This window comes from Aotus nancymaae, unplaced genomic scaffold, assembly GCF_030222135.1.
Source record: "Aotus nancymaae isolate 86718 unplaced genomic scaffold, 86718_ANA_hifiasm-v0.15.2.pri h1tg000007l, whole genome shotgun sequence".
Lineage (NCBI taxonomy): Eukaryota > Metazoa > Chordata > Mammalia > Primates > Aotidae > Aotus > Aotus nancymaae.
In genome coordinates this window covers 47,895,162-47,908,514 of record NW_026988418.1, presented here as the reverse complement: position 1 = coordinate 47,908,514, position 13,353 = coordinate 47,895,162, and the positions used below count along the sequence as shown (strand labels likewise).

At 41.5% G+C, this 13,353-nt stretch overlaps 1 protein-coding gene and 1 pseudogene across 6 annotated transcripts in view; one reads left to right on the top strand and one right to left on the bottom strand.

Annotated features, from left to right (window-relative positions):
• DNAI3 (dynein axonemal intermediate chain 3) overlaps nt 1-13,353 on the bottom strand; it is a 144,341-nt gene that overhangs the window by 110,446 nt on the left and 20,542 nt on the right. For all 6 annotated transcript variants that reach the window (XR_010341220.1, XM_064372583.1, XM_064372584.1 and 3 more), the window contains exons 4-8: nt 10,822-11,003; nt 9,858-9,962; nt 7,422-7,571; nt 4,255-4,454; nt 419-535 (exon numbers count right to left, since the gene is read on the bottom strand). Coding sequence is in view for 5 of the 6 variants with exons in the window: in XM_064372583.1 (XP_064228653.1) it covers nt 419-535; nt 4,255-4,454; nt 7,422-7,571; nt 9,858-9,962; nt 10,822-11,003 (754 nt within the window). In the remaining variant the exon portion in view is untranslated. The remainder of the gene's footprint in view (nt 1-418; nt 536-4,254; nt 4,455-7,421; nt 7,572-9,857; nt 9,963-10,821; nt 11,004-13,353) is intronic.
• LOC105710396 (keratin, type II cytoskeletal 8-like) lies at nt 5,540-7,000 on the top strand (annotated as a pseudogene).

The window sequence follows — 13,353 nt, the reverse complement described above, 5'->3', positions numbered from 1 at the left end:
GGTTGCAGTGAGCCAAGATCGTGCCACTGTACTCCAGCCTAGGTGATAGAGCAAGACTCCGTCTCAAAAAAAAAAAAAAAAAGTTAATGAAGAAGAGGAGTGAGGAGTGGAGAAAAAGACTTACATAAAAGTAACCATGGTAAATACAAGTAACTGTTAATTTGCAATTAGGAAAACATCCTCACACACTCAACTGTTTACACTATTTGATGTGACCTTAGCTTGGGAGGGCTAAGATGTTGCTTAGCAATAGAAAGGAAAGAAATATTGAGACTCTGTAGAATATGTCATACCTGACAACTGTCTTCATACTTCTTATCTAGATACCACATGTGGAATTGTTTATTTAGACCTGTTATTCTATGTAAACATATACATTTTATGTTTTATTTTTAAAATTTAATATGCAATTTTTTACCTTATGGATGCATTGTTAAGAAAATCAACCAAAGGCTTTGATTGTTTGAGTGTCTCTTTTTCTTCTTCTGAGAATTCTCTTGGATAATATTGCGTGGTAGCATTTTTGGGATATGTCCTAGTATATTAAAAGAAAATTCAATATCAAAGATTAGGTCAAAGGAAAGCACATATGGGTCATGAAAGTTTAAAAGTGTGTCTCTGTGACAATAAGTTAGGATGTTAGTTTATATTTAAATTCTATACATTGAATTTTTTCTTTATCTTTGACAACTGATATTGACCACCATTCAAAGTCTACATGAATTTCTTTCCAACATAATCAAAAAGATGTTATTTTTGTAAAATTTTTATTTAGAAATCATTTCAAATGTCTAGAAAAGTTGTGAGAAGGGTATAAGGAATTCCCATACACCCTTCACTCTGATTCATCAATTATGAACATTTTGCCATCTTTATCATTCGCTCTGTCTTCATTTCATTAAGTCAGTGTGCACCTCACCTCCTCGTGGGACATTTGGCAACGTCTAGAAATGTTTTTGGTTGTCACAATCTAGATGTGCTACTGTTGTCTAGTGGGTAGAGCCCAGGGATGCTCTTAAACACCCTACAAAGCACAAGACAGCCTTCCCTCAAAGAGAATTATCCAGCCCCAAATGTCAATTGTGTTGAGGTTGAGAAACTCTGCTCTAAACATACAAAAGTAGGAATAAGACATTTCGGCAGTGATGATGGCAGGAAGGCTTGCTCCATTTTAGTATGCTCTTAGTGGCTTCTGTCTGTGTACATGCCATATGGCATTGTACCTCTGGGCTTTATTATCAGTCTCATGTACTTGACCGGGTGAGCTCTTGTTCTTAGCTATGGGGCTTGGAAGTCGCATGGCACAATCGTTAAGAGTGTGGACTCTGGTGATTGGCTGCCTGGCTTTGAAGCCTGGTTCTATCATTTACTAGCTATGTGACCCCTGAGCTAATTATCTAAACTTCTGTGCCTGTTTTCTCATCTCTAAATGAAATTATTAAAGTAGCTAGCCCATAGGGTCATTGTGAGAATTGGATGTGTTGATACATGCAAAACTTTAAAAACAGTGCCTAGCACATTTTAAGTGCTCAACAAAACATTACATAGTTTGTGTTTGTTAAACAAATGTCAGCACAATGCAGAATGTCTCTGTGAGAGGTAATTATTAAATGGAGAGTAATCAGACAAAGGGGTAAGAGAGTTTTGAGTATATTTACTAGAATAATTCATTTTTTTTTCCTTGTTTAGGTCAGTATCCATATCAGAAGGCAGAATGGTAGAAAGAAAGAATATTATTAGTATTGGAACTGGAGAGACTTGGGTTCAAATCTCAGCTTTACCTTTTAATTTCTATTCTCTAGATAGGGTTAAATTTTTAAAAATGATATGTTGCTTGATGGCTTTGTCAAAGTAGCAACATGACTAAGAGTCACTCTTACTCTCTAAATACAATTTGTTTTGTTGTTTTTCAGCAAAACTATTCATTATTGCTTCAGGTTTAAATTATGCCCAAAACATTGGGCTTTCATATTTAACCTCTCTTTGCCTTAGTTTCTCTATTTGTAAAATGGGGATAGTGCCTACCTCAGAAAGCAGTTATGAGGATTGAGTTGATATGTGTAAAGCACTTAGAAGAATGTCTGGTATGTGGTGGGAACACTAGGCATTTGCTTTTACCGTCATTATTCTTTGAACCACATCTTTGATTTTTCTTGATTCCCTCCAATATAATCACATATCCACCTTCTCTACCTCATACCAGCCACCCTTCCTAGTTTCCTGTTTGTAGTGCATGGTACCAGCTTCCCCCAGTCATCTAGGTTTAAATGATTTAAGTTCCTTTTAAGTCTTTATTTTTTTTATTTTTTCATTTTGTGGGTCAAGACCTGCCCTTATTCTCATCTGTTTACTCTTATGTAAGAACACGGCCACTATTATTATTATTGGTCTGTATTCTGAGTCTGCACTGGCTGACTCATTCTTGGGACTTGTCTGTACCCTAGAAGGAACACAGAATAAATCCCTGGCTGGCTTGACTTAGATATTTGTCTCAAAATTCAAGTTCCTTTGGTACTGTCACTTCTCTCCTTCCTCTCTTGCCCTCACTTCTTGATATTTATGGATATCTGATGTCCTCCTTCCCTGCCAGGATTTAACTACCAATTCTTGTGTTTCTCTTTATTTCCTCTTGTTTTGGCCTGTCTGTTCATCTGCATCTCTTGTTTCTGACCCCTTTCTTGGCCCAACCTTTGGAGTCTGTATATATGTGCCCTTACTTTAACATTGCACTTCCATGGTTTTTAACCTGTTGGTTCACACAGATCTGAAAAGCATTCTCTATATTGCTGATCCCTGATTCTTCTGGTCATGACCTGTCTCACTGTGTATTTTCATAGCTCTTCACTTAACACTGGATTCAAATCTGTCATCATTCTGCACATTCTTCCTTACATATGTCCTTCTCTTCCTCTTTTCCCTCCTCCATTCCTTTTTCCCCTCCATTTAATAAATATATACCAGGAACTGTCCTAGGAGTTGGGAACATAGCAGCAAACAAAATATAAAAAGTTTCTATCTTATAGAGCTTAAATTCCAAGTGCAGAGTGAAGAAAAGAAAGATGATAAAAAATACACATCAAGTGATTATAACACAATGGGGAAAAATAGAGTAAGGGGGTAGATAGTAATGGAGTTGTTGCTTTTATATAGGAGTGTCAGGGAATGCCTCATTTGAGCAGAGGTCTGAATGAAGGAGGGAATAAACCTTAGGGAAGAGCATTCTATGTAAAGGACTTGTAAGCTTAAACACATTAGGTATGAGTGTGCTTGGTGAATCAAGGAATGAGGAAGCCAGTGTGGCTGGATGGATGAGCAGGGAGAACTGTGGGAAATTAGGGCAGAGAGGTAAAGGGATCTAGATCATATGAAGCCTTGTAGGTTCCTTTGGGATGACAGGCCACTGGAAGGTTTAGGTTAGTGACATGATCTGACTTGCATTTTAACAGGATTACCAGGGCTACTCTATGGAGAACTGAATGCAGGAGAGAAAAGATGGATAGAGGAAGCCCACTTAGAAGGAATTACAGTAATCCAAGCAGGAGATGATGATGAATGGTCTAAGGTAATATCAGTGGGTACATTTTGAAGATAGATCCAACAAAATCCAGGGCTTTTGGTCTGAGTAAATAGAAGAATATCATTACCACTTACTGAGAGGAGGAAGATTCAAGCAGGGGCAAAGGCAGAAAGAGGTGGAACCACAGACATTCTGGGAACTGGAAGCAGCTCACAGGGCTGGCACACAGAGGGCTTGTTTAGGAACAAGGGATGATGGGGCTGGAGAGGCAGACAGTGCCTCGTTACAGAGGAAGGGGAACCTCATATGCCATCCTAAGGGCTCTGGATGGATGTATTTTTTAAGTGGTGGAAGCCAAAGAAGAAATCTAGACAATGAATTAACTCCATCTGATTTGATGTTTAAGAATTATGACTTAAGTGGTAGAACAGAGCAGTGAGGGGCAATAGTAATATGCCAGGTGAGATGACCACACTGTAATGATTAACAGCATCACTCATTTTTCCCACCCCAGTCTTTTCAGTCTTCTATACGTGTATCTCATTTTCCTGTTATGATTTTTAAAGGCATTATTGAATATAATTAGATCTTCCTGAATTGAATTACTCTGTGGAGATCTATGTGTCATCATTGTTAATCTACTTCTTTTTATTATAAAGCTCTCAAAATAAATCATGGAATTTACTAGATTTGACTGTAATTGGCTCTAAAATTACATACACCCATCACATACTTACCATTCTGTCTGAGTGCTTGTGTCTTTTATTTGAGGGATTACTTGCATGCCGACATCTTTCTCAAGTTGTTTAAGGGTAAAATTTTTATCTGGGTAGGCTGTACATTCAATATAAGCATCTTTTACACTGGAAGCATTCTGGTCACTGAACTTAACTGGTGCACCAAATTCACTTCGTTTTTGAGAAATCATATATGTAATCTGTAACACATGTAAACTGTAAAGGTAACACATTGAAGCCCCTGGAGAAAAATGGATGTGTGAACGTTGGTCCTCTGCCCAGATCCTCTCAGAACCCTTTGTGCTCTTTCTGTGAGCACCTCCAGCTCTGTGTGCTTTCCATTCGCATGAGCAGCACCTACTCCTCCTCTTTGGAGGGCTGCTCTAGGGCTATTGGGACCACTTTACCCCAGGTGCAAAGAACAGGAAGTAACTGGCAGTTTCATCTTGACTAATGGTGGACTGGCAGGAGGGATACATAAACCCTTCTCCTTGGCTTCTGTTTGGGACAACTCTGAGGTATAATTTACACTCCAGAGTTCCTCTCCAGGTTTGGCTGAAGCCTTCCCTCTGCCAGACTTTAGGCTGAGAGTGCAGCCTGGCAGGGCTTCCTCCATGTCCATGTTCAGCTGCTTGTCATGTTCTCTTTGGGGGCACTTTCCTAATAAACTACTCACACACAATTCCCCCTCCCAGGAGTTCCTTTGGGAGGAAATGCCACCATATCAGCTTCCTACAGCTGCCATAACCAAGAATCACAAATGAGGTGGCCTAAAACAATAGGAACTTATTCTCTTACAGTTGTGGAGCCTAGAAGTTTGAAATTGAGGTGTTTGAGGGTTGTTTCTTTCTGAAGACTCTGAGGGAGAATCTGTTCCCTGTTTCTTTCCTGGCTTCTGGTAACAATCAGCAATCCTTAGTGTTCCTTGGTTTGTATATCCATCTTTCCAGTCCCTGTCTGCTTCTTTACATGGTATTCTCCCTGTATCTCTCTGTCTCTCTGTCTTCCCATGACCAACTTATCACAAGGACACCAGTTGTATTGGATTACGGGCCCACCCTACTCCAGTATGACCTCATCTTAAATAGTTACACCTGCAATGACCCTATTTCCAGATAGAATCACATTCTGAGGTGTTGGGAGTTAGAACTTCAACATATCATTTTTTGGAGACAAAATTCAACTCATAACACCCACTTAAGACAATGACCGAAGAAGCAGCTTCTCCACTCCTTCTGGAATCTCTCCCTGGTTCGGCCCGCCTGCCTCAACTCCTGCCTCCACCATGTCCATCAGGGTGACCCAGAAGTCCTACAAGGTGTCCACCTCTGGCCCCTGGGCCTTCAGCAGCCACTCCTACATGAGTGGGCCCGGTGCCCGCATCAGCTCCTCAAGCTTCTCCCGAGTGGAGAGCAGCAGCTTCCGGGGTGGCCTGGGTGCAGGCTATGCTGGGGCCAGCGGCATGGGCATGGGAGGCATCACTGCTGTCACCGTCAACCAGAGCCTGCTGAGCCCCCTTAAGCTGGAAGTGGACCCCAACATCCAGGCCATGCATACTCAGGAGAAGGAGCAGATCGAGACCCTCAACAACAAGTCTGCTTCCTTCACTGACAAGGTGCGGTTCCTGGAGCAGCAGAACAAGATGCTGGAGACCAAGTGGAGCCTCCTGCAGCAGCAGAAAACAGCTAGGAGCAACATGGACATGTTTGAGAGCTACATCAACAACGTGAGGCAGCAGCTCGAGACTCTGGGCCAGGAGAAGCTGAAGCTGGAGGCGGAGCTTGGCAACATGAAGGGGCTGGTGGAGGACTTCAAGAACAAGTATGATGATGAGATCAATAAGCGTACAGAGATGGAGAATGAATTTGTCCTCATCAAGAAGGATGTGGATGAAGCTTACATGAACAAGGTAGAGCTGGCATCTCGCCTGGAAGGACTGACTGACGAGATCAACTTCCTCAGGCAGCTATATGAAGAGGCAATCTGGGAGCTACAGTCCCAGATCTCTGACACATCTGTGGTGCTGTCCATGGACAACAGACGCTCCCTGGACACGGACAGCATCATCACTGAGGTCAAGGTGCAGTATGAGGAGATCACCAATCACAGCCAGGCTGAGGCAGAGAGCGTATACCAGATCAAGTATGAGGAGCTGCAGATGCTGCCTGGGAAACATGGGGATGACCTGCCCCTACAAGACTGAGATCTCCGAGATGAACCGGAACATCAGTCAGCTCCAGGCTGAGATCTAGGGCCTCAAAGGCCAGAGGGCCTCCCTGGAGACCGCCATTGCTGAGGCTGAGCATTGTGGGGAGCCAGCACTCAAGGATGCTCATGCCAAGCAGCAGGAGCTGGAGACCGCCATGCAGCGGGCCAAGCAGGACATAGCACGGCAGCTGCGTGAGTACCAGGAGCTGATGAACGTCAAACTGGCCCTGGACATCGAGATCACCACCTACCGCAAGCTACTGGAGGGCGAGGAGAGCCGGCTGGAGTCCGGGATGCAGAACATGAGTATCCATACGAAGACCATCACCGGCTATGCAGGTGGTCAGAGCTCTGCCCCTGTGAGGCAGGGGCTTCACAAGTCCCGGCCTCAGCTATGGCCTGGGCTCCAGCTTTGGCTCTGGCACGAGCCCCAGCTCCCTTCAGCTGCACCAGCTCCACCAAGGCCATGGTTGTGAAGAAGATTGAAACTCACGATGGAAGGCTGGTGTCTGAGTCCTCTGACGTCCTGCCCAAGTGAACAGCTGCAACAGCCCCTCCCAGCCTGCCCCTCCTGAGGTTGCCCCAGAGCCTGGGAGGGAGGCCCCTGTGCAGGGGAGCACAGGGAACAGGAGACCCACCCGAGGCTCAGCCCTAGCCCTCAGCCCACCCATGGGGAGTTTACTGCCTGGGGACCCCTCTTGCCCATGCCTCCAGCTGCAAAACAATTCAGTTGCTTTTTTTTTTTTTTTTTGGTCCAAAATAAAATCTTAGCTAGCTGGGGTTGGGGGGTGGGGGTGCGGGGGGGAGACAATGACCATTCTTCTATAAAAGCAAACCAAAACAAAACACCAAAAACTATGCCCCCATAGCAAATACAGTAAACCTTACGAATCCCTCAGGAATAAGTGTTGTTCCACTACAGGGAGGTAATGATTAGAGATCATATTTAACCCTCTAACCTGCTTTGTAGATTCCATAACTGATTCTTCCTCAATTTCTTTTTCACTGCCCAAAGAAACCCATGGTTTAGAGACAGGTGGTTTATAAACATACACATCTTCAGGAATATGTTCTTTATATTCCTCTTGTTCTTCTGGCACTTCTGGGGGCTACAGTAAAATAAATAGCATTCCACAATATATGCCCAAATTTGAATTATAGCTATATGTATATATTTTGCAACAAACTTTACTTTTACATGAAAGCACTTTCTTACTTTTTTCTTGTCAGTTCACACTTTTGAATTATAAAAGGAAACAAAGCAAAAAAAGGAAAAAAAGAGTCAAGAATATAGAAAGAAGAAAGACAGTAGACAAGATTTATATATATAGATAGATGTGTGTGTACACACACACACACACACACTGCTGCTTTATTTGTAATAGTAAAAAAACAATCAACCAAATGAATATTGATAGAGGAATGGATTGATGACAGTGTGGTAAAATCATAAAATATAATTCCATAGAGCAGTTATAATGAACAAATTTGATCTACATATATAAGGTATCTAAATATACTGACATTTTCAGATCCTAGAATTTTATAATTTAGTGCAAAATGAAGTTGCAGACTGAGTATAAAAATGACTTAATTTCTATATGAATGTTATGTTAATAAGACTATAAATTCCATTATTTGTGGAGCATATGGTAAAAGTGTAAAACCACAGATAAGAACAATATGTAACAGTTTAGAATAATGGGTCCTTATGGGGAGGAGTAAAGAAAGCTAAATTAGGGAGTATACGACAGGGAGTGGAATATTGTTTGTAATGTTTATTTCTTTTTTTAAAAAAAGTTTTAAAGTGGCTGGGTGTGGTGGCTCATGCCTGTAATCCCAGCACTTTGGGAGGCCGAGGCGGGTGGATCACCTGAGGTTGGGAGTTCAAGACCAACCTGACTAACATGGAGAAACCCCGTCTCTACTAAAAATACAAAATAAGCCAAGCATGGTGATGCATGCCTGTGATCCCAGCTACTCGGGAGGCTGAGGCAGGAGAATCACTTGAACCCAGGAGTCAGAGGTTGTGGTGAGCCGAGATCACACCACTGAACTCCAGCCTGGGCAACACGAGCAAAACTCTGTCTCAAAAAAAAAGGTCTTAAAGTAAATATAATAAAAATTAATATTTAAAAAATCTGGATAATGAAGTATAGATATTTGTTATACTACTCTACTTTTTTCTATACATTTTAAATATTTCATTACAATAAAAAGTTAAAAACAGAAAAGCAATCATAAAAATAAAATTGAAAATGTTAAACCTAAATGAAAGATTATTTTAAATTAGCTTTTATTATTTTATTTTCTTTTTGAGACAGGGTGTCACTCTGTTACCCAGGCTGGACTGCAGTAGCATGATCATGGCTCACTGCAACCTCCACCTTTCTGGCCCAAGTGATCTACCCATCTCAGCATCCCAAGTAGCTGGGACTACAGGCACATGCTACCATGCCTGGCTAATATTTTTATTTTTTGCAGTGGCAGGGTATTTTTCTGTTGCCCAGGCTGGTCTGGAACACCTGGCCTCAAGTGACCCTGCCTCAAGCCTCCCAAAGTACTGGGATTACAGGCATGAGTCATTGTGCCCAGCCTAGATATTTTTTAATTCTATGCTTTCCCTTTATTCTTATTACTTATCGGACAGCCACACAAACCTCTCTGTTATCCTCAAACAATTTAACCAAACCTCTCAAATTGGCTCCTTCAATTTGACCAAACAGGGTTGGAAGATCAGAAGGAGAGTCTCATACATCTGTTACCTTTCTTGCCCACCTTCAACAAAGGGCTTTACCTATATGAATCCTCATGAAAGCCATGGAAATGTGCAATATAGGTGCCACCACTTTACCCATGAGAGGCTCAGTAACTTACTCAAAATCGTGGAGGTGGCAAGAAGAGAACTAGAAAAGCAGTACTCCAGATTCATTGTTTGTTCTCTCACTAGGTCAATGAAGGGCAAATCTGCTACCCTGAGATACTTGACTTAGTTCATCCCCTATTTACTGCTTACTTATTCTAGGGGCCAGAACCTGATCTGGGTCCCAAGGAATCAGAGCTGAACAAGAATAATCGTCACTATGTATAGGGATCCCCCAGAGGTACCGCTACCTTCTGCTAATCAACAAATTGCCCAGGCTGGGCAACACAGTGAGACCTCATCTCCACAAAAAACAAACAAAATTAGCCAGACATGGTGGTGCGCCCCTGTAGTCCCAGCTACTTGTGGGGCTGAGGTGGGAGGATCACTTGGGCCTGGGAGGTTGACGTTGCAGTGACCATGATTGTGCCACTGCACTCCAGCCTGGGTGACAGAGCAGAGCCTATCTCAAAAACAACCACAACAACCACAACAAAAACAAACAAATTACAAGGGCTTGGGGTTTGCTCACATTTAAATAGTTTTCTTTGCCCTCTTCAGTTCCAATAAGATAAAAGTTAAGTCCATATTTGAAATCTTTGTCATAAACAAGCAGAAGTTCATTTCCAGGATATTCCTACAAGAATATAATTAAGAGAGGAAGTTAATGTTCAACGGTCATTCAGTTTATTTTGACACTAATACAAAATTCCTATTCTGTAAACAACCATAGAAGATAACCATTGTGCTAATTTATAGCTGATAACACCAAATTGCAAAATTATTTTAATAACTTTAAAAAGCTCTTAAAAACATAACGCATCCAGGGAAATTTACATGCACTTTTACTTCTAACAGGGAAAAAGAAGCAGTTTTTGTTTGGTATTGTGCTCTGTAGCATGCTTAGAGATAAATCAGAACCAAAATTATGAATTAAACAATTAAAGCAGAAAATAAGGATAGATTCATATTCTAGTTAAAACTGGGCAAGGGCGGAGCATGGTGGCTCATGCCTGCAATCCCAGCACTTTGGAAGACCAAGGCTAGTGGATTGTTTGAGCTCAGCCTGGGCAACATGGTAAAACCCTGTCTCTACAAAAACAAAAATTAGTTGGGCATGGTGGCCTGCACCTGTGGTCCCAGTTACTCAGGAGGCTGAGATGGGAGGATTGCTTGAACCTGGGAGGTGGAGGATGCAGTGAGCCATGATCATGTCACTGTACTCCAGCCTGGGCAACAAAAGTGAAACCCTGTCTCAAAAAAACAAAACAAAAACTGGGCAAGGATGAACTTTTCTGGGTTTAGATAACAAGTCATTGATGGAACTCTGCTTTTCACAGATGATTGTCAAACAGGATTCCCAAAAGAGATGGGCAAGCTAGCACTGGCCCAAAGCAATGGGGCCAGATTTGAACCAACAACCTGTCCAACTTTGTTGTTATATACCAGGAACTTCCTGAGGTAGGACTGAAAATATAGAGGGATATCGTGCTTACCTGGACAATTTTTTTGACTGGGTGGAAATCAGATACTGCAGCTCTGTTGCGCAGGTCCTCAAAAATATCTACTTTATTGATAAGCTTATAAGGTTGTTCATCTGTGACATCTTCATCTATTCGGCAGTTAAATATTTCCTGGGTCTTGGTAGTTAACACTAAAGGATAAATTTCTGGATGACCTGGAAAAGACAAAGTGAAATTTGGACATTAAATATGACCACTTAAAATATTAGCATTAGGAAACATGCAATTGCTTGCTTTTAATAATTATCTTGGTTAAAATTTTAAGACTTTAAAGTTATTATTCCTATATTTGAAGTAAATATATCCATTGTTTTTTTAATGCCAAAAAAGTTTTTAAAACAGAAGAAAATAACAATGGTCCATAATACTACCTCTTAAGAAGAAGAAAAATCTCTATTAATATTTTGCTTTATTTTCTTCTAGTCACTCCATATATACCTTATATAAACTTCTAAATACTGATTTTAATACTTACTGTTATATCATAAGTATTTTATGCAAGTTATTTAACACTTACCATTATGTCACAAGTATCTGACATTTAAGTAATGGGTCTAAAACATCATTTTATATTAATTGAATTCTATAGCATACTTTTAAACTATTCTCTTGTTGGTAAGCATTTTAATTTTTTTCTCACTTGTTTCCAGTTATTGTAGATCATCCTACAAACAAATATCTAGTTTATAAATTTTTATTGCCTTTCAAATTATTTTCTTAGGATCAATTCAAAAACTGATATTATTGGTTGGAAGTTTATGACCACTTGTTTAGGCTCTTTTCAGCCTGTATTGCTTTCCTAAAACACCCCAACCTCACCCTCTCCCCTGCTGCTCTCTTACCAGGTGACTGGCTTTCTATTTCACAGATAAAACAAGGTCTGAATAGCACAGAATTTTACCAGGTCCTGCAGCCCTGCCCACCGGCTGATTAAAACAAGCACCATCTTTCCACCCTTATACACTCAGAGGAACTGTCCTCCTCAGCCGCCAGGCCCCATCAACTATTCCTTTCAACTTTTCTTACTTCCGTGCCGCTTTCTTTCAGCATGCAGATTTGCTCAATTGTCTCATTTTAAAGAAAGCTTCCCTTGACCCTTCATAGGGATCTCTGCTCTTTAGGGCTTCTCTTTTTCACAAACTTAACAGTTACTCAATTCTTCACATTTTTCAATTACTGACTTCTCAGTTGGTTGTATTAATAAACCCTTGGACATAGGAAAGTGGGGAGGCAATCCCTTTCCTCCCATCTGGCTGCCAGTCCCAGTATTGCGCCCAAAAGAGGAGAGAAGAGAGATTCAAGAGGCTTCCATCCTTGATCTTCACATCCCTTTCTCGCACCCGAGGGCAAGTCCTCAGCAGCAGCATGCCCTGGGAGGGTGGATGCTAGAGGACAAAGGAGCATTCTGCCTGCTGCCCTCCCCTCTCTCAAGCCTTCTTCCTGTTTTCTTATCCTTCTTATTACTATAATCAGCTACAACAGTCTCAGCTCTGCATCTGCCCCCAGGATTCTCTCCCCAACTCACAGACTCACTCCCATTTCCTCAAGCACCCACACCCCTGGATGTCAGGCTATCCTCCCTCCAACTGCTCAACAGATGCGCCAGCAAGGGGAGAAGTGTATGTGGCCTCTCATGTTGGAATTTTGAGCTTATTTTCCCATAGAAATATTTTCCCCCACCCCAGGGGCTCTATGGTACAGTAATTCAGGTAATTTGGAGGTTTTAAATAACTGTACGCATAACACTGATTATATGTGGAAGTATATTTCAAACTTCAGTCAGTTGGCATAACATTGGGAATTCAAGTTGTTCATGAATAAAGGACATATTATACATTTTTTTATCTCCCTCAAAAGACTAACTGTAACACCTGCACCTATGAGATGCTCAGTAAGTAACTGTTGATTTGATTCAAAAAAGTATTCCCCTGCAAACAGACTGCATTTATAAGGTCAAATGTGTAAAAGTTCTGTAGTTGTGCCTGAGAAAACCACTAGGTGGTACTGTGAGACTCACAATGCGCTAATGCCGAAAAGAAGGCAGCTGTCAGGAAGACCAAAAAGCTTTCTGCCATCCATACGCTGGAAACACAGCACCAAAGATCGTTTTCTATGCTATCTGCCCCTACTAAACACACACTTCAAATTCTACTGGCTTGATATTTTTCACAAAATACGATCCTTTCACACTAATTGGATTTTTCAAGGTAACTCTAATATAGGAACTAACATTCCTTTACCTAGAAATCAGTAAAACTAGTGGACTGTTTCTGGCTAGGGTTGGCAATCAGTGATAACTGCAGAAAACTGGCAGCCAACAGATCACACAAAAACTTCTATAGTCCAGTACCATCATGTCCCATCACCATGAGGACCAAACTAACCAGGGCAAGGCCTGATGCTTCTGGTCACCCCAAAGGGTCACCGGCCAAATACCATAAAACAACTGCTATTGGGTAGGTTTTGAGGCACACACTGAGGACAGCACTACAGGCTACGGCAATG